We start from the raw sequence: 21,354 nt of genomic DNA, 5'->3' as shown, positions 1-21,354 counted from the left end.
GATGACCTGGCCTCCACAATCACCTAACCTCAACCCAATTGAGATGGTTTGGTATGAGTTGGACTGCAGAGTGAAGGAAAAGCAGCCAACAAGTGCTCAGCATATGTGGGAACTCCTTCAAGACTGTTGGAAAAGCATTCCAGGTGAATCTGGTTGAGAGAATGCCAAGAGTGTGCAAAGCTGTCATTAGGGCAAAGGGTGGCTACTTTGAAGAATCTCAGATCTAAAATACATTTTGATTGATCAACCCTTTTTTGGTTACTACATGATTCCATATCTGTTATTTAATAGTTGTTATGTCTTCACTATTATTTTACAGTTTAGAAAATAGTAAAATGAAGAAAAACCCTTGTCCAAACTTTTGACTGGTACTGTAAGTAGTAATTTAAATTATTTTTACTTAAGTACTTTACACCACTGGATTTTATTTGGTTTGAGTGTATATCTGGCCTTTGCCTGAGTCTTGTTTGTGTGTGCTGAGCGTGTTCCTCTAATTGACCTGAATACGAGCAGCCATCTGTTGGTCTGAAGCCTCTGTGCTGGACAGGGCTGGGCTATAGGCTATAGGCTGCCAGTCAGACTGCCTGGAGTATACAGGCAGATTAATCAGCCCAATTATCCTGTTAAGATGTAGGTGAACCACCGCCTGTGGCAGTGAAGATAGCAGAGTGTGTGTATGTGTTAGTGTTGGTGGATGAGTACATGGTCAATTTCAAGGATTGACAATCTGTAAAGTTGACAGCGGGAAATGAGAAATGCAGCAGGCGTCTTCTGAGCATAATGCAATGTATCACCAGTGTTGTTGGGGTTATTTCCATTTCAACTACAAAAGTTCACTAAATCAATATTCATCCATATTGATTAATTAAATGTAATTGCCTTTTCAATTACTGGTATGAACTCTCCAGAATTGACAGAATCTAAATGGAATTGATCCCAACCCTGCAGCATGTAGTATAGCCTACAGAGAAAGAGACTGGAAAGGTTGGGGTGAGCCGAGAGAGAGAGAGAGAGAGGGAGAGAGAGAGAGAGAGAGAGAGAGAGAGAGAGAGAGAGAGAGAGAGAGAGAGAGAGAGAGAGAGAGAGAGAGAGAGATATGTGTTAACACACTCCCCTGGAGTAAATCTCCCAATCTGATCAGTGTATGTGGTGAGGTGGATTTACTAACTGACCAACAGAACAGAAGCAGGACACACAGGTTCTCAGGTAAGGACACTTTCTTTCTGTTCAACAATGTGTAGATTATGACCATTCACGTTGGATTTATTGACTTTCATTCCAAGATGAATTAGATTATTTCAAGTTCAGTTTGATGTTAGATACAGGTGTATTTCTCTCCAAGGTGATGCTTTCTATCCATTACTACAAGCGTTTCTATGGGTCTCTGTCATTACATTCTGACTGACCGAGGGGTCATCTACAAACTTTGTAAACCTGTCTAGTGAAATTCAACTCAATTGATATTAATTTTACCCATTTATCAGATATACTCTGGTTGTGCTGTGTAGAGGCCAGGATTGGGGTCAATTGTTCTTCAATCTAGGATAATTTTTTAAAATCCTCAATTAGATTGGAATTGACAACCCATCCCTGGAAATTATATTGTCATGCTTCGGTGGTCTCCTTCTGGCTTTGGTAAACTCCACTTAATTGCAAACGTAGCCACCATATGAGCAGATGTTAGGTTTTTGTTGGTCAGCCCTTTTCTAATTAGTGTTAAATGTGCCCGTCAGCTTTAAATGTATCTGTAATCACTGACTTCAATGCCCACTTAAACCATATGGTGCCCGTAGGCCTACTATAAAGTAAAGCCCCCCCCCCCCCCACACACACACGCACACACAGCAGAGGAAAACGTTCTTGTCTCGCGACTCTGTCAGCCTAGTAGGTATTTGTAATTAGGTTAATTGGAAGATCTGTGAAAGATAACAAAGGTAGGGCTAAAAAGGCCAAAGAATTGAGATTGGGTGAAACAGGGTTGTGTGGCTCGACAATCTGGCTCTCCTCTAAGCCAGTGTTTCCCAAACTCGGTCCTGGGGCCGCCCCTGGGTACATGTTTTGGTTTTTGCCCTAGCACTACACAGCTGATTCAAGTCACAAACTCATCTTCAAGCTTATATTATATTAGATATTATCTCTCTCTCTCTTTATGGCCATATGAATGACTGTCAGTTGAACTCTGCAGTTGAACTGGGTGGAACAATGTCTGGATTGGGAGCGACAGGTGGCCATCACGGTTTTAGCTGTCACCCCACGTGCCCACACATCTTTATTTACGGTACCGTAAAAATACATCCAATGGTGATTAGATGTGATTAGGAGTGTCTGATTGCTATGGTAGACCGTAATAGATCATTGCCAACCTTTCTCCTTGCGAGGGAAGTAGCGTAGAAAACCTTAGATCGGGCTGGTCATAGAAATAAGAGCAGCAGATGCTTGAACTTACACGACAAGGTGTGAGTGATCATCAAGAGATTTCTTAAGCAGCCAGTAAAAACAACATTATAATTTCAGAACATACTCTATTCTTAATAATGTGAAGGCTTAGATGCTCACTTTATTTCTTACTGATTTACTTATTTTTTTGTGTTTTTGTTATAATGATCTGGTGTGTGTGCTATCGGTACTCTGTGTTTTTGTTATAATGATCTGGTGTGTGTGCTATCGGTACTCTGTGTTTTTGTTATAATGATCTGGTGTGTGTGCTATCGGTACTCTGTGATTTTGTTATAATGATCTGGTGTGTGTGCTATCAGTACTCTGTGATTTTGTTATAATGATCTGGTGTGTGTGCTATCGGTACTCTGTGATTTTGTTATGATGATCTGGTGTGTGTGCTGTCAGTACTCTGTGTTTTTGTTATAATGATCTGGTGTGTGTGCTATCAGTACTCTGTGATTTTGTTATAATGATCTGGTGTGTGTGCTATCGGTACTCTGTGATTTTGTTATGATGATCTGGTGTGTGTGCTGTCAGTACTCTGTGTTTTTGTTATAATGATCTGGTGTGTGTGCTATCAGTACTCTGTGTTTTTGTTATGATGATCTGGTGTGTGTGCTGTCAGTACTCTGTGTTTTTGTTATGATGATCTGGTGTGTGTGCTGTCAGTACTCTGTGTTTTTGTTATGATGATCTGGTGTGTGTGCTATCGGTACTCTGTGATTTTGTTTTATTCCAGGCCAATCCCTTGATTAATCTCTCAAAAGCCAATGAATGCATCAACCCTGCAGATGGAATACTGCACTACAGTCAGGCACATGCGTGTAAAAAAACAAACAAACAATGACTCTTTATTTCATTTAGTCTATTCTCTCTCTTGTAACTTCAAATGCAACGAATTGCCTATCGGTTTACAATGAGTACCGCCAGTAGTAGGTTAGTAGCACGTGTTGCCTCACGGTCAGGGACAGGGACAGGGACAGGGACAGGGACAGGGACAGGGACAGGGAAGGGACAGGGAAGGGGGCGACTGCAGTTTGACTGTTTGTTATCCACAGCAATAGAAGGGGAACTACCGGTCCCTGCTACTTCGTGTGCTGTCCTAGACCAAAAGTTACTCAGCTGCATTCTAAACCTCATACTTTTCTTGCAGGTGCTTTCCACAACAGCTCTGGTTCTCCCACACCATAAAATAAGAAACTTTCAGCGGTATCAGACCACAGAGCTATTGGAAAATAGCTTTTCTGGGACATGCTGCTTTTAATTCAAAAGAGTTAAACTTACTCACATCAGACAGGTTGAAGTCTATTTATTCAACCTCAAACCATACTCAAAGAGTGCTGAAAATGGGACACAAGTGCACCTCTAAACCCTCGCCGTTACAAACACTCATCCTCTCCACCATCCTCCTCTTCATCTCCCCTACCTCTGCCATGCCAGGGCCTGACTATGGAGGCCACCCGCGATTCATCTGCATTCCCGTCCCTGCTGATACCGACCCTGCCTGCTTCCCCTCTGGGGGGCCAGTCATGGGGCCTAGCGGGGCAGGGCACCACGGGCCTCCTGTAGGGCCCCCGAACAATAATGGCTGGTGGGGAATGACAGAGGAGGCTAAAACCAGTATTTTACACCTGAGAGAGAGCCTGGTGCAGCAGAAAGAGACCATCCTGGATATGAGAGAGACCATCAGGGAGCTAACCGCCAAGCTCACCCTGTGTGAGGGCTCTGGGCCAGGCATCGGGGGTCACAACGACCACCATGGACCTCCATCTCATCATGGAGGGGCTGTCAGCCAACTGCCTTACGCTGACAACGGTCACCATGGCAACCAGCAGGGTCACCATGGAAACAACAACCATGCCTTGGATGCAGCCGGACACTACCCTGGGAATGGGGAGCACCGGTCGGACAGTGGGCATAACAACAGGGGGCAGGATAAACACGCAACACCAGAGGATATGATATCATCAAAATCGCCGGAGGAACTGGGCAGGATGCTGCAGGCCCTTAAAGAGAGAATGGATAACCTGCAGGTGAGAGAGAGTTCTGTTTAGTACAGAAAAGAGATAATAGAGATAGGATGGGGTCATGAGGAAAGAGATAAAAGAATGACAGAGGGATGAGAGACAGATACTAAAATCAGGATTAAGGGATTACTTTAAATTGTTTTGGACAAAAGCGTCTGCTAAATAGCAGATTACTATATTATAATGCGAGAGAGAGAAAGAGAGAGAGCGAGAGAAGAAGTGGGGTGTAATGTGTTTCCACGTGTCACTTCCTTGTCTTGTCTCAGGTCAGGTGATGCACATGCCATTGGATTGTTTGGTCAAATAAACAAATCAAGCTGAATAAGAGCTCGGGATATTTACATCTGTTAATCAGTTAATCACATGAAAGTACCACGCTGCCATGCGAGACAGAATTCTACATCCTGTTTTCTGGCATCAAAATCCTTTATTTGTAAAAACAACCCAGGAACACCATTGTCCCTTTCCTCTGCTACACTGCCAGCCCTGTCTGACTGTCTGGAGCAGAACAGTGGGGTTGGATGATCACCCTGTCTAAGTCAAAATGGGCACACTAGACAAGGTTATTGAGCACTGACGGTTTAAATGGATTCTGCTTGAGTACGCTTGGTAGGGTTTGGTATGATTGGGTGGCTTTGAGATGAGCAGGGCAGAGCTAGCTGGGTGAGTTTAAGATTGGTAGAGAGAGTTAGGTTAGCTTGGTAGATGGGTAAAATTAGTGTAGCTGGATGGAGCTGGGCAGGGCAGATCATTCCTACCTGTTCTCTCTCTCTTGCTTTCTCTCGTAATTCAGGCTTTATCGTCCGGGTTTGTGGCCTGATTATTAGGCTGTAAGTGGAGATCATGATAATTGACACTGATCTCAGATCTGTACCCTCTGCTGCCCGTGCCATCTGTCTATCGTCACGGTCCCACAGAGAGACCACAAGTCAACGACGTAAAAACGGTCAAATAGCAATACTTATCTCTCAATCTGTTTCTCAATCACAACCATAATAAAAAAAATAATGTACGTACTGTAGTCAACAGTAAATAAGGGTAGTGTTTGTGTCTCCCTCCCCAGCAGTCAAGGAACACCTCCACCACCTACTCCAGCTCTCTGAAGGAGCTCCTCCAGAGGAAGATCAGTGCTCTGGAACAGCAGATGCACCACACCGCTGCTGCCCTCAGCAGCAGCCCCAATCACCATGACGACAGCGATCACCACGATGACGGGCACCATGAAGACCACGACGATGACGGGCATCACGACGACAGTCATCATGACGACCACCCCGATGATCACCATGACGATGGGCAACACGACAACGAGGCAGATAGCCATGGTTACCTGCAGAGAACGGGTTATCGCATACCAGGGCCCAGGGCAGGCCTGCACTCCAACAACAAATTGGACTCTCTACTGAATAACCTGCACCACACAGGTACCAACAGCAGGAAGAAGACCAAGACCCCTGATGCCTTCCAGATCGGCTTCCCCATGAGAACCAACTACATGTACGGGAAGGTGAAGATGACCCTCCTCCACGAGATCTTTGCCCTCACCCTGTGTCTGTGGATAAAGGGGGGCGCAGGCCCCGGGCTGGGGACCCCCTTCTCCTACTCTGTTCCAGGACAGGCCAACGAACTGGTGCTGATTGAGTGGGGCAACAACCCCATGGAGCTGTTGGTGGATGACAAGGTGAGATGGGGAGAGAGAGCGTTGAGTAGAGATTGGCCATGTCTGAATACCCATCCTAGTGTATTACATACCTAAACTGCATACTCATTTTGGTGTTTGGTCTAGTGGAATTCACTCGTCTTTTCATCTTTTCCAACATGTTTGACAACAGCTGATAATCAGAGAAATTGACGTGCTGTACCAAAATTAACGAATTGTGGGAGTCTATTTTGGAAATGTCAGTCTATTTATAAAACAATATATTTTTCTGCATACTATTTACACTGAACAAAAATATAAACACAACGTGTAAAGTGTTGGTCCCATGTTTCATGAGCTGAAATAAAAGAGACCCATACATTTTCCACTCACAAAAAGCTTATTTCTCTCAACTTTTGTGCAGAAATTTGTTTACATCCCTGTTAGTGAGAATCTTTCCTTTGCAAAGATCATTGATCCACCTGACAGGTGTAGCTTAACAAGAAGCTGATTAAACAGCATGATCATTACACAGGTGCACCTTGTGCTAGGGACAATAAAAGGCCACTCTAAAATGTGCAGTTTTGTCACACAACACAATGCCACAGATGTCTCAAGTTTAGAGGGAGCATGCAATTGGCATGCTGACTGCAGGATAGTCCACCTGAGCTGTTGCCGGATAATTGAATGTTAATTTCTCTACCATAAGCCGCCTCCAACATTGTTTGAAAGAATTTGGCAGTACCTCCAACCGGCCTCACAACCACAGACCACATGTATGGCATCGTGTGGGCGAGCAGTTTTCTGATGTCAACGTTGTGAACAGAGTGCCCCATGGTGGTGGTGGGGTCATGGTATGGGCAGGCAGAAGCTACAGACAAACACAATTGCATTTTATTAATGGCAATTTGAATGCACAGAGATACCGTGATGAGATCCTGAGGCCCATTGTCGTGCCATTCATCCGCAGCCAAGGATCTGTACACAATTCCTGGTAGCTGAAAATGTTCCAGTTCTTCCATGGCCTGCATACTCAGACATGTCACCCATTGAGCATGTTTGGGATGCTCTGGATCGACGTTTACGACAGTGGGTTCCAGTTCCTGCCAATATTCAGCAACTTCGCACAGCCATTGAAGAGGAGAGGGACAACATTCCACAAGGCCACAATCAACTGTCTGATCAACTCTATGCGAAGGAGATGTCGCACTGGATGAGGCAAATGGTGGTCACACCAGATACTGACTGGTTTTCTAATCCACACCCCTACCTTTTTTAAAGGTATCTGTGACCAACAGATGCATATCTGTATTCCCAGTTGTGAAATCCATAGATTAGGGCCTAATGAATTCATTTCAATTGACTGATTTCCGTACATGAAGTGTAAATCAGTAAAATAATTAAAATTGTTGCATGTTGTGTTTATATTTTTGTTCAGTATAGTATGCTAGAACGGGTATTTGGACATGGGCAGAGTGGATGCTATATAACTCTCTTGGCTTTAACACTTCAGCTGTGAGGATAAAAGCCACGTAAGCCACGTCTCTGTAGCCAAAGGTTTAGCCCAGAAGGCCTGTTGGACTCAGTAGCTCAGAAGCTCAGTATATAATAACTAGGCTACACTGAAGAGCATTGTAACTCCGAAGGTTAACCGAATGGACTTTCTGACACCAGTGATCCGTCTTAATGGCGTGACAATGACGTCAGAGAGCAGCTTACTTAGACAGCAGGTGGAGAGAGTCTTAACCAGAGTGTGAATTACACCATGGTTTTCGTGGGTCTCTATCAATTTAAAAAAAAATGTATGTGACTAATATTAAAGACATCATTTAAACTGTAAAAAATGTATTACCTTTTAATGTGGCATTAACACAACCAGTCATGATATTTTCATCTGATTGTCAAACAAATCACTTCAAAAAGTAGGGTACCTATGCGTGTTCATCCACTCCAAAATAATTCCTGCATCCAAACTGCATGTACAGTTGAAGTCAGAAGTTTCCATACACCTTAGACAAATGCACTTAAACTAAGTTTTTCACAATTCCTGACATTTAATCCTAGTAAAAATTCCCTGTTTTAGGTCAGTTAGGATCACCACTTTATTTGAAGAATGTGAAATGTCAGAATAATAGTAGAGAATGATTTATTTCAGCTTTTAATTCTTTCATCACATTCCCAGTGAGTCAGAAATGTACATACACTCAATTAGTATTTGGTAGCATTGCCTTTAAATTGTTTAACTTGGGTTAAACGTTTCGGGTAGCCTTCCACAAGCTTCCCACAATAACTTGGGTGAATTTTGGCCCATTCCTCCTGACAGAGCTGGTGTAACTGAGTCAGGTTTGTAGGCCTCCTTGCTCACACACGCTTTTTCAGTTCTGCCCACAAATTTTCTATAGGATTGAGGTCAGGGCTTTGTGATGGCCACTCCAATACCTTGACTTTGTTGTCCTTAAGCCATTTTGCCACAACTTTGGAAGTATGCTTGGGGTCATCGTCCATTTGGAAGACCCATTTGCGATCAAGCTTTAACTTCCTGACTGATGTCTTAAGATGTTGCTTCAATAATATATCCACATAATTTTCCTCCTCATGATGCCATCTATTTTGTGAAGTGCACCAGTCCCACCTGCAGCAAAGCACCCCCACAACATGATGCTGCCACCCCTGTGTTTCACAGTTGGGATGGTGTTCTTTGTCTTGCAAGCCTCCCTCTTTTTCCTCCAAACATAATGATGGTCATCATGGCCAAACAGTTCTATTTTTGTTTCATCAGACCAGAGGACATTTCTCCAAAAATTACAATCTTTGTCCCCATGTGCAGTGGCAAACCGTAGTCTGGCTTTTTTATTGTGGTTTTGGAGCAGTGGCTTCTTACTTGCTGAGCGGCATTTCAGGTTATGTCGATATAGGACTTTTACAGTTGATGTAGATACTTTTGTACCTGTTTCCTACAGCATCTTCACACGGTCCTTTGCTGTTGTTCTGGGATTGATTTGCACTTTTCGCACCAAAGTACGTTCATCTCCAGGAGACAGAACGCGTCTCCTTCCTCAGCGGTATGACGGCTGCGAGGTCCCATTGTGTTTATACTTGTGTACTATTGTTTGTACAGATGAACATGGTACCTTCAGGCGTTTGGAAATTGCTTCCAAGGATGAACCAGACTTGTGGAGGTCTGCAATTTTCTTTCTGAGGTCGTGGCTGATTTCTTTTGATTTTCCCATGATGTCAAGCAAAGAGGCACTGAGTTTGAAGGTAGGCCTTGAAATACATCCACAGGTACACCTCCAATTGACTCAAATGATGTCAATTAGCCTATCAGAAGCTTCTAAAGCCATGACATCATTTTCTGGAATTTTCCAAGCTGTTTAAAGGCACAGTCAACTTAGTGTATGTAAACTTCTGATCCACTGGAATTGTGATACAGTGAATTATGTGAAAGTGAAATAATCTGTCTGTAAACAATTGTTAGAAAAAATATCTGTGCAAGAAGTAGATGTCCTAACCGACTTGCCAATGTATGTAAACTTCCGACTTCAACTGTATACTCGCGCCACTTGATGAATGGAAATAGACATGTGTTACAAAACACCAAGAAGTGTGCCTATTGAAATTCAGCCATTGCCATTGATTAGGCCTACATTAATTGATGCTTCTTGCTGACAAATTGACCTTTTTTGTAGCCTGAAAAGTCTGGACACCTGATAAACAGGATGGTCTGGTCATCCTAACACACAGTGAACTTACCAGACTAGGCTACAACGTGTAAGCCTATTACCATGAACTTCAAATAGATCTACCGGTAGACAGTTATGTAGTGTGTTTTATCTTTATTGCCGGTCACAAAAAAAAAAAAAGTAAGGCTCCCTATACATTCAGTTGTTTTTACCTTACAGTAGGCTTACATCACTTCTGTTAGCCTACCTTTTACCTTCCGGTAGGCTTACATCACTTCTGTTAGCCTACCTTTTACCTTCCGGTAGGCTTACATCACTTCTGTTAGCCTACCTTTTACCTTCCGGTAGGCTTACATCACTTCTGTTAGCCTACCTTTTACCTTCCAGTAGGCTTACATCACTTCTGTTAGCCTACCTTTTACCTTCCGGTAGGCTTACATCACTTCTGTTAGCCTACCTTTTACCTTCCATTAGGCTTACATCACTTCTGTTAGCCTACCTTTTACCTTCCGGTAGGCTTACATTACTTCTGTTAGCCTACCTTTTACCTTCCAGTAGGCTTACATCACTTCTGTTAGCCTACCTTTTACCTTCCGGTAGGCTTACATTACTTCTGTTAGCCTACCTTTTACCTTCCAGTAGGCTTACATCACTTCTGTTAGCCTACCTTTTACCTTCCAGTAGGCTTACATCACTTCTGTTAGCCTACCTTTTACCTTCCAGTAGGCTTACATCACTTCTGTTAGCCTACCTTTTACCTTCCAGTAGGCTTACGTCACTTCTGTTAGCCTACCTTTTACCTTCCGGTAGGCTTACATCACTTCTGTTAGCCTACCTTTTACCTTCCGGTAGGCTTACATCACTTCTGTTAGCCTACCTTTTACCTTCCGGTAGGCTTACATCACTTCTGTTAGCCTACCTTTTACCTTCCGGTAGGCTTACATCACTTCTGTTAGCCTACCTTTTACCTTCCAGTAGGCTTACATCACTTCTGTTAGCCTACCTTTTACCTTCCGGTAGGCTTACATCACTTCTGTTAGCCTACCTTTTACCTTCCGGTAGGCTTACATCACTTCTGTTAGCCTACCTTTTACCTTCCGGTAGGCTTACATCACTTCTGTTAGCCTACCTTTTACCTTCCAGTAGGCTTACATCACTTCTGTTAGCCTACCTTTTACCTTCCAGTAGGCTTTCATCACTTCTGTTAGCCTACCCTCTCAGCAGAGGCAATTTTACACACATGAACACACACAGAACAGGTAGCCTACATCCAATATAATACATGAGTTAAATTAATCAAAACATGTTTTACTCCCTTGTTCATGAGTTAGTCCATAGTTAATGAGTTAATGCTTGGAGTCTTCACAGATCGTGTGACATAAAACACTTCCTTTCTGTCCTTACATTGATGAAATTGATGACAGTGTTATTTATCATTATTAAGCATTTAACAATTGAATTAGAACATTGAACGTTAATCATTTATCCTCTTCTAACTAAAGAGTCACCTTGCAGGCCTACTGTCATTAACGTATAGCCTACTTGTTGGATGGATTGGATGCACATTGGTGTCGGGCTGGAGACTAGTTGTCTTGTGATATTGTCTACCATCATCAGTTGATCCAGGAAAGAAAACAAATATTGATAGAAATAATAAAGCGAAATAAATGGTCTACTATATTTGGCCACGGATGGCACAGAGAAACCGAGGTCAAGACAGTTTCAAGTTGAATATTTAAGGGATATTTGCGCTTCCAAACCTCAATAGCTTTCAAACCACTTGAGCCACAGACTCCAAATAAGTATCATGATGTTGGAAAAATTGCGCACAACATTGCGCATGTCTTATTTTCACGATTTGGATATTAATTCGCTTTCCAAAGCTCATAAACGTGGAGATGTGAACAGCATTTTGTATTCCTAGTTGAATTAGTTAGGGAGCATAAACAAAGTACAAACTTTTTTCAGAATTCAGTGGCCCTACACATTGCACACCCTTTAGTTTATCCATTTTCCTTGCTCGATTTTACATAAATGTCTCAAACTTTCTCATTTCAATAGCTCCTTGGTCATGTGACCTACTGGACTCAAACAAGGTTCAGAATGTCCACTGACTACCCTTCTATTTTGCACACACTTTGGTTTGTCTGTTTTCATCTCACACGTTTTTACATTAATTTAGTAAACTTTTTAATTTCAATAGCTCCTTGGTCATGTGACCTACTGGACTCAAACAAGGTTCAGAATGTCCACTGACTACCCTTCTATTTTGCACACACTTTGGTTTGTCTGTTTTCATCTCACACGTTTTTACATTAATTTAGTAAACTTTTTAATTTCAATAGCTCCTTGGTCATGTGACCTACTGACCTCAAACAAGGTTCAGAATGTCCACTGACTACCCTTCTATTTTGCACACACTTTGGTTTGTCTGTTTTCATCTCACACGTTTTTACATTAATTTAGTAAACTTTTTAATTTCAATAGCTCCTTGGTCATGTGACCTACTGACCTCAAACAAGGTTCAGAATGTCCACTGACTACCCTTCTATTTTGCACACACTTTGGTTTGTCTGTTTTCATCTCACACGTTTTTACATTAATTTAGTAAACTTTTTAATTTCAATAGCTCCTTGGTCATGTGACCTACTGACCTCAAACAAGGTTCAGAATGTCCACTCAGTGGACCTACACATTGCACACCCTTTAGTTTGTCATTTTCATCTCACAAGATTTTGCATACATTTTTCAAACTTTCTAATTTGTTACCTACTGACCTCAAACTACTTTCAGAATGTCCACGGACTGGCGGAGATGGGCGCCGCGAGGCGTCCAGTGCGGTAACGCAACCAATCCCGGAGAAGCTGGCGGGAACCCCGGGGAGAGTTTTATTTTCTTTGTGAAGGGCAAGACGCCCTGGAATGGGATCGACCCAAGAGATGGGCCCTGGAAAGCGTTGCGGTTCCGGTGGCGTCCAGTGAGCTCTCGCTGGCCCTTGAAAATCCGGGGGAGAGGGTAAATCTCGTGCTGGGCCGTACCCATATCAGTAGCAGGTCTCCAAGGTGGACAGCCTCTGGCATGTTAAAACACTGTAGGTAAGGGAAGTCGGCAAGTCAGATCCGTAACTTCAGGATAAGGATTGGCTCTAAGGGCTGTGTCGGTCGGGCTGGGGTGCGAAGTGGGGCTCAAGCCGTCGCCCTCCTCTCGCCACCGTTGGAAGTTCGTTATGCGGCCCATCTCGCAGTCTCTTGTGCGTGGTCTCGCAAGGGGCTGCGTGAGGGGCTTCATTGGGTGGTGTCTGTCGGCAGGCCAAAGGCGGACCTGTGGGGGATTGGGTCCGGCAGTTGGTGGCGACAACTCTGGACGCGTCCTGGGCCCTTCTCGCGGATCTCCCCAGCTACAGCGCTCGCCGGCCCTGTTCACGCTGGGTCTCCGGCGGGTCGCATCAGCCGGCGCCTAGCAGCTGACTTAGAACTGGTGCGGACCAGGAGAATCCGACTGTTTAATTAAAACAAAGCATTGCGAAGGCCCGTGTTGACGTTATGTGATTTCTGCCCAGTGCTCAGAATGTCAAAGTGAAGAAATTCAATGAAGCACGAGTAAACGGCGGGAGTAACAATGACTCTCTTAAAGAGTCCTTAGCCTTAGTAAGGGAGATAACGAGGATGCCTTCTAGCAGGACTTTTCCAATCCCTCCCTGTATGTCACCTGTTTTCAGGTGTCGCTAACGATGCAAACCAAACGGGAGTTACCTCGGTACTAGTCCGTACACAAAGAGAGTCTTGCAGATGGTGACGGCTGTTGATCGTTAACGGAAGGCGGCAGACGGTCCTGGAATATGGGGCTTTCGGTCAAGCATGAAAATGTGAGGGCGGTTCCACCAAACTCAATGATTTTCTGCGGGGCTCTTGTAAACAAATTCTGACCTTGACAGGAAGCCAATTGGAGAATGACGGCTCGAACGCATCCCTGGCTTTGGCTGGGAGGGGGGAGTTATGTCCTGGGAGAAGGCTGATGAAAGTGTACCACTCGCGTCAGTCTGATCACAGAGCGGCTATGGTGAAACATTTAAACACACGTCCCCCGTATACTTAGCTAACTGTAAACCGCAACGGTTTGAATCGAACGCTGGCTTCGGCTGGATATTCTGACACCAGTTTGAGGGTTGTAGGTCACATGACCAGAGAGCTATTGAAATTCGAAACAATGAAAAACAGAACAATTCATTTAAAATCACCTGAGATGAAAATGGACGAACTAATGTGTGTGCAATATATAAGGCTAGTGACTGGATGTTCTGAAAGTAGTTTAAGGGTTGTAGGTCACATGACCAAGGAGCTATTGAAATTAGAAACATTGACAAACATTGAAAATCTATGTGTAAAGGAACTTAGTCCGAAATTCAGCACTACAGAGTGGACAGTGCTGCCACATATAAATAAATGGTTTAAACCATGACAGAGAGGTGGGGGTATTTGTTTCATTTGGAAACATTTATTTACATATTTCCCCCATATAAAACATATTTACCACTACATTTTAAACAAACAGGAGAGTAGTTCATTAGCATAATTTAGAGACTTCCCCAGTAATTCACAACCTTGGTCTCAGCCCTCATGAAGAAATACTACAGAGTTACTACTCAGCAATACTACACAAGATCTACACAACCCTACTGGTTTTACTGTTTGATTGCTGTTGAGATGTGTAGTAAACCAGTAGTGATTAATGTAGTCATTTAAATAGTAAATGAGTGACAAATTGGGACCTTTCATCACTGGTGAACAATGCATATTTCCTATTTAAATCACTTCTGTGTAACTTCTGAACTTTTGGGTATTTACTACTTAAAACCTACACATACCTACACAATTCCTACATGTTCACTATTGAATTACTACACAAAGCCTACTGCTGTATGCCTACTCAATCCCTATTGAATTTCTACTGCCATTTGTGCGTGTAGTGTCACCACTACTGAATTTCTCCTGATCCTTTTTCATTTCCTAATAAGTTATATAAACGGCTAAACAACGACATGAAAGTATTCTCTAAAACTTAAAGGAACTCGTGTCAGCATGAGGGCTAACGATGAAAGACAGGACGACGAAGGATGGGAGAGGATTACATTCAGGATTGGCTAGCTAACAACAGCCAACTACTTCCTGTCTTGTCTTTGGTGGTCACGAAAAGCCGGTGTTGTCTTCCTGTAGTGTGACCACTTATTTACTACCAACATCAAGTAGTAAAAAGTCTACTTGACTACTATTGACAAGCCTGTGTAGTATAGCTGTAGTGTTTTAACTACTTATTTACTACCAACATCAAGTCATCAAGTAGTACAAATCTTTACCTGTTTACTACTGTAAACACACAAGTTATCTCCTTGTGCTGTCAACCTGGTGGTACTCAATCCCTACTCTCCTCCCTTCCCCCCAGGCAGTGACTCTGCCCCTTTCTATCAGCGATGGAAAGTGGCACCATGTGTGTGTGACGTGGTCGACTAGGGACGGTGAGTGGGAGGCGTACCAGGACGGGGTGAAGAGGGGCTCTGGGGAGAACCTGTCCGCATGGCATCCCATCAAACCTGGAGGGGTCTTCATCCTCGGACAGGAACAGGTAATCTTCAAATTCTTTCAGTTGGTTATTGAGTGTCTACAAAAAGCTTCTGCATTACACAAGACAAGAAAAGTGCACACTAAGCCATTTTCCCTGCGACCTAACTCATTAACCCCTTGAGCAAGGCAGTTAACAACAACAAACTGCTCCCAGGCAGCCCATCGCGCTTCTCTGATTCATAGGGGTTGGGTTAAATGCGGAAGCCACATTTCAGTTGAATGCATTCAGTTGTGCAACTGACTAGGTATCCCCTTTCCCTTCCTTCCTTCCCTTCTCAGCCCATAATTTCACCTATTATAGACTGAGTCCCTTATCCTAGTATAGCTTCCCTTTATGTATCACGCCACGACTGTCTAGAACTCTAAGGCTATGTTTACACAGGCACACCAATTCTGATCTTTTTTTTTTTACCACTAATTGGTCTTTTCAGCTATTTACAATAATTGGGCAATATATCAGAATTGGGCCACCAGTGTAAACAAAGCCAAAGCAGAGTGACTGTTGTGCACTCTCCCTTAACCAACCACAAAAGCAGTCACTTTGCTAGCATGGGCTTTCTCTCAGAAACAGTGATTGTGGTTGGGGTTAAGGTCAGAGTCATTACTGTGTAATCCTGGCCTCTGACCTTTGAACCCTGACCTTGTCTCGTTTAGAGCAGCAGATAGGTTTTGTCATATAATGAAGGCAGACTACCACCTACTACTGCACACCATACATACAAGGCACAGGTTGGGGAGGACAGGCTCGTGGTAATGGCTGGAGCGGAATAGGTGGAATGGTATCAAGTACATCAAACACATGCCATTCCATTAGCTCCGTTCCGGACATTATTGTGAGACGTTCTTCCTTCAGCAGCATCCTGTGATCCAAAGCTAGCCACAAACAAACCCCATTATTTAGTTTAAATGCATTTATGGCTCCTTTCTTAAGTCCAAATCCTAACATTACCTTGTCTCTCTCCTCCAGGACACTCTGGGAGGTCGTTTCGACGCCACGCAGGCGTTTATGGGGGACATCTCTGACCTCCAGATGTGGGCTAATGTACTCACGGCCCATGACATCTACAGCCTGGCCTCCTGCAACAGCCACCTCAGCGGGGACGTCATCACCTGGTCCGAGAACGTGGTGGAGCTCCACGGAGGGGTCACCAAGTACCCCTTCGACCCCTGTCACTAAGGGCAACCAACTATTATGACATTACCAATGGATCCATATCACACACATACTTAAAAGTACTCCTATCGAAGAAGGATTTTTTTCCGATCCAGAGGGGGTGTGAGATCACACGGGATAGAGAATCCACTCCACATAATATTACCACCTGACTAAAACTATGCCTTCCTTTTAGTCTGAAAGACTGAAGAGCCCCATTCCCAGAGACTGTGTTATGACTATTATGGAATTAAATGTTTTGATAATGAAATGGACTATATATACAGTGCCTTCAGAAAGTATTCACACCCCTTGACTTATTCCACATTTTGTTGTGTTACAGCCTCAATTCTAAATGTATTAAATTATAACAAACGTTCACCCATCTACACATAATACCCCATAATGACAAAGTGAAAACATGTTTTTACATGTATTGAAAATAAAATACAGAAATAACCATTTACACAAGTATTCACACCCCTGAGTTAATTCTTTGTAGAAGCAACTTCGGCAGTGATTACAGCTGTGAGTCTTTCTGGGTAAGTCTCTAAGAGCTTTCCAGACCTGGATTGTGCAATAATTCTTCAAGCTCTGTCAAATTGGTTGTTGATCATAGACAACCATTTTCCGGTCTTACCATAGATTTTCAAGTAGAGTTAAGTCAAAACCATAAATTGACCACTCAGGAACATTCCAATCTGCTTGGTAAGCAACTCCAGTGTAGATTTGGTCTTGTGTTTAAGGTTATTTGTTCTGCTGAAATGTGAATTAATTTCCCAGTGTCCGTTGGAAAGCAGACTGAAACAAGTTTTCCTCTAGGATATTGCCTGTGCTTAGATCTATTCCATTTATTTTTAATCCTGAAAAACTCCCCAGTCCTTAACGATTACAAGCATACCCATAACATGATGCAGCCACCAATGTGCTTGAAAATATGGAGAGTGGTATTCAGTAATGTTCTGTATTGGATTTGCTCCAAACATAACACTTTATATTCAGGACAACAAGTGAATTGCTTAGCCACATTTTTAGCAGTATTACTTTAGTGCCTTGTTCCAAAGAGGATTCATGTTTTGGAATATTTTTATTCTGTACAGGCTTCCTTCTTTTCACTCTGTCAATTAGATTTGCATTGTGGTGTAACTACAATGTTGTTGATCCATCCTCAATTTTCTCCTGTCACAGCCAAATTCACTGCTTGACTGTGAGGGACCTTACAGATAATTGTATGTGTCGGGAACAGAGATGAGGTAGTCATTCAAAAATAACGTTAAACACTATTATTGCACACAACGTCCATGCAACTTATGTGACTTTTTAAGCAAAATTGTACTCCTAAACTTATTCTAACGTGCCATAACAAAGGGGTTGAATATTGATTGACTTAAGACATTTCAGCTTTTCATTTTTTATTAATTTGACATTATTGGGTATTGTGTGTAGGCCAGTGACCAAACATCTAACTGTAATAAATGTTTTATTCAGGCTGTAACACAACAAATGTAGAATAAGTCAAGTGGTGTGAATAGTTTCTGAAGGCTCTGTATATGTATCTATTTTTCTAGCTTCTATTTGACCCTTTATTAGTGTTTTAATGTCACAACAAGGATAATATGATATATTGTCATATAGTTGATGAAGATCAATAGATATTGTTGTTACGGTACACAGCATCCTTATAGTGGGCCCGTATAATTGACTTTGAAAGTGGTTACATAGGTAGAAGGAGAGAGTGAGGTTGACCAATGGATTCTCTTTGAAAGAAGATTCCTTGAAACATACAGCTACTATACCAAAGAAACCAAAGAAAAGTTAGACTAATTCATTTGTTTAGTCTTTTTTATTTTTTTTCCTGTTTTCCTGTGAAATAGTACATTGAGTACATTTCCTTAAAGCCGGAGTCCTTAGTTGTTACATTCATTTTTGGACTTATAAATTAATGACATATACCCATTTATTCTTTAAGAATATAACTTAGAAATGAATCATGAGCTTAGTTCAAATGTCATACCATATCAGAACCCAAAATATAAGCTTGTTTTACTCCAATATTTGTAAACAATGCAAATGTAAACTAACACTGTATAGCCTCCAAACATGGTTAAAACTGATCATGTTGATATCATGGGTGGTCAGTCTTTGCATCCACAGCTCTGTCTATGAATTTAAGAGTGGTTACATTTCTCCAGGCCCATATCTCAGCTTTATACCCAACCAGAGGTGGGGTGACCTCTTCGTTATGGTTTCAATTCAGGATTCTAGCTTTGTGTCATTGTTTTGATTTCAGAAAAATGTTTCAATGATTTACCTGAGACATGAATTCCCAGCAAAGAAATGTGCTTTATGAGTCTTTATATGTATACTGAACAAAAATATAAACACAACATGCAACAATTTCAAAGATTTTACTGAGTTACAGTGTATATAAGGAAATCAGTCAATTGAAAGAAATTAATTACGCCCTAATCTATGGATTTCACATGACTGAGCAGGGGCGCAGCCATGGGTGAGCCTAGGAGGGCATAGGCCCACCCACTTGGGAGTCAGGTCCGCCCACTGGGGAGCCAAGCACAGCCAATCAGAATGAGTTTTTCCCCACAAAAAGGCTTTATTTCAGACAGAAATACTCCTCAGCCCTCAGCGACTTATGGTAGAGAAACTAACATTCAATTCTCTGGCAACAGCTCTGTTGGACATTCCTGCAGTCAGCATGCCAATTGCATGCTCCCTCTAAACTTGAGACATCTGTGGCATTGTGTTGTGACAAAACTGTACATTTTAGAGTGACCTTTTATTGTCCCCAGCACAAGGTGCACCTGTGTAATGATCATGCTGTTTAATCAGTTTCCATCCACCTGCCACACATGTCAGGTGGATTATCTTGGCAAAGGGGAAATGCTCACTAACAGTGATGTAAAAAAACATGTGTACAAAATTTGAGAGAAAAAGCTTTTTGTGAGTATGGAACATTTCTGGGATATTTTATTTCAGCTCATGAAACATGGGACCAACACTTTACATGTTGAGTTCATATTTTTGTTCAGTACACATACAACACATTTTAAAGCTACGTAGGGGAGTGAAAATGTAAGGGAGTTACCCCACATTTCTCTTTATCTCTCTTTTTAATGTAGAAGTCAGGTTTCACCCCTAAACCAAGAATCAGACAAGCAACAGATTTATGATTTTATTTACAATGCACTTTGTATTTAGCAGGTAAGAAAGTTCCACTGAAATTGAGTTCTTGTTATTTAGCGATATTGAACAGAAGTGTGTGTTCATTTGTACTACTTTATTTGTCAATGTATGTACCTTTTTATTTGAAATCGTGTTGTTGTTTGATGGCCAAATTTATAAAACATTTCTCAAATTCCTTTTTTATCCAAATGTTATATTAGGCTAATATAACATTTGCTGTAATAACATTGTGGCTTTGGAAATGTTTGATCTGGCTGTGTTTCTATCAGTAGACGTTGTCTGTGGATACTGCACACGTATCAGAAACGATTTGATACTATTTGTAAATAAAAACCTTGATGTTTCTGTTTGAATGTTTATTTACTAATCAATTTATGTTCTTGAATCCCATTCTAACCTCAGACTGCAATTGACCTGTCTTGTTTGACCTGTCTGCTTCCCTCACTGCTGATAGCCTGTTACTAACACCCAGCACACACAATCAATCTCTCAGCAACCCAATGTGGCCACACTATAGTACCCACAGGTCACCACACTAGAGATGGGGTGGTCTATACCAGTGGAGGGACCCCATTTTACCTTGTTATACATGATGCCATGCACGCACTCATAGCTCAGGTGTGAACTTAGACCACACATTTTGAATCAAAATCAAATCAAATGTATTTATATAGCCCTTCTTACGTCAGCTGATATCTCAAAGTGCTGTACAGAAACCCAGCCTAAAACCCCAAACAGCAAGCAATGCAGGTGTAGAAGCACGGTGGCTAGGAAAAACTCCCTAGAAAGGCCAAAACCTAAGAAGAAACCTAGAGAGGAACCAGGCTATGAGGGGTGGCCAGTCCTCTTCTGGCTGTGCCGGGTGAAGATTATAACAGAACATGGCCAAGATGTTCAAATGTTCATAAATGACCGGCATGGTCAAATAATAATAATCACAGTAGTTGTCGAGGGTGCAGCAAGTCAGCACCTCAGGATTAAATGTCAGTTGGCTTTCATAGCCGATCATTAAGAGTATCTCTACCTCTCCTGCTGTCTCTAGAGAGTTGAAAACAGGAGGTTTGGGACAGGTAGCATGTCCGGTGAACAGGTCAGGGTTCCATAGCCGCAGGCAGAACAGTTGAAACTGGAGCAGCAGCATGGCCAGGTGGACTGGGGACAGCAAGGAGTCATCATGCCAGGTAGTCCTGAGGCATGGTCCTAGGACTCAGGTCCTCCTCCGAGAGAAAGAAAGAGAGAATTAGAGAGAGCATACTTAAATCCACACAAGACACCGGATAAGACAGGAGAAGTACTCCAGATATAACAAACTGACCCTAGCCCCCCGACACATAAACTACTGCAGCATAAACACTGGAGGCTGAAGCATTTCATAAACATTGTTTGTCTTCAGGAAGGCAGTGAGTTGCTGCGCAAAAGCTTTTTCAAAATGTTTTGAGAGGAATGGAAGATTCGATATAGGCCGATAGTTTTTTATATTTTCTGGGTCAAGGTTTGTCTTTTTCAAGAGGCTTTATTACTGCCACTTTTAGTGAGTTTGGTACACATCCGGTGGATAGAGAGCCATTTATTATGTTCAACATAGGAGGGCCAA

General features: G+C 42.5%; 1 protein-coding gene across 2 annotated transcripts; it reads left to right on the top strand.

Moving 5' to 3' along the window:
* The first annotated feature begins 1,106 nt into the window (after nt 1-1,106).
* LOC110536706 (neuronal pentraxin-2-like) lies at nt 1,107-20,109 on the top strand. Of its 2 annotated transcripts, none has more exons than XM_036940430.2 (5): nt 1,107-1,206; nt 3,593-4,472; nt 5,530-6,147; nt 15,228-15,407; nt 16,374-20,109. In XM_036940430.2, exons 2-5 carry the CDS (start codon nt 3,786-3,788, stop codon nt 16,581-16,583), a joined length of 1,695 nt encoding a protein of 564 aa, XP_036796325.1. In that variant the 5' UTR covers nt 1,107-1,206; nt 3,593-3,785; the 3' UTR covers nt 16,584-20,109. The 2 variants fall into 2 exon arrangements, with proteins under 2 accessions (XP_036796325.1, XP_036796327.1); XM_036940432.2 differs by having other exon boundaries at nt 1,140-1,206; nt 5,533-6,147.
* The last annotated feature ends 1,245 nt before the right edge of the window (nt 20,110-21,354 follow it).

Source organism: Oncorhynchus mykiss, chromosome 2 (assembly GCF_057628025.1).
Source record: "Oncorhynchus mykiss isolate SJ-2025 chromosome 2, ASM5762802v1, whole genome shotgun sequence".
Classification (NCBI taxonomy): Eukaryota; Metazoa; Chordata; class Actinopteri; order Salmoniformes; family Salmonidae; genus Oncorhynchus; species Oncorhynchus mykiss.
The sequence above is the reverse complement of the archived record's forward strand: the minus strand, read 5'-3'. Positions and strand labels throughout refer to the sequence as shown.

Coding starts and splice junctions, on each gene's coding strand:
- LOC110536706 (XM_036940430.2), top strand. CDS start 3,786: ATGGGACACAAGTGCACCTCTAAACCCTCGCCGTTACAAACACTCATC. Junction 6,148..15,227: donor AGCTGTTGGTGGATGACAAG/GTGAGATGGGGA, acceptor CCTTCCCCCCAG/GCAGTGACTCTGCCCCTTTC. Junction 15,408..16,373: donor TCATCCTCGGACAGGAACAG/GTAATCTTCAAA, acceptor TCTCTCCTCCAG/GACACTCTGGGAGGTCGTTT.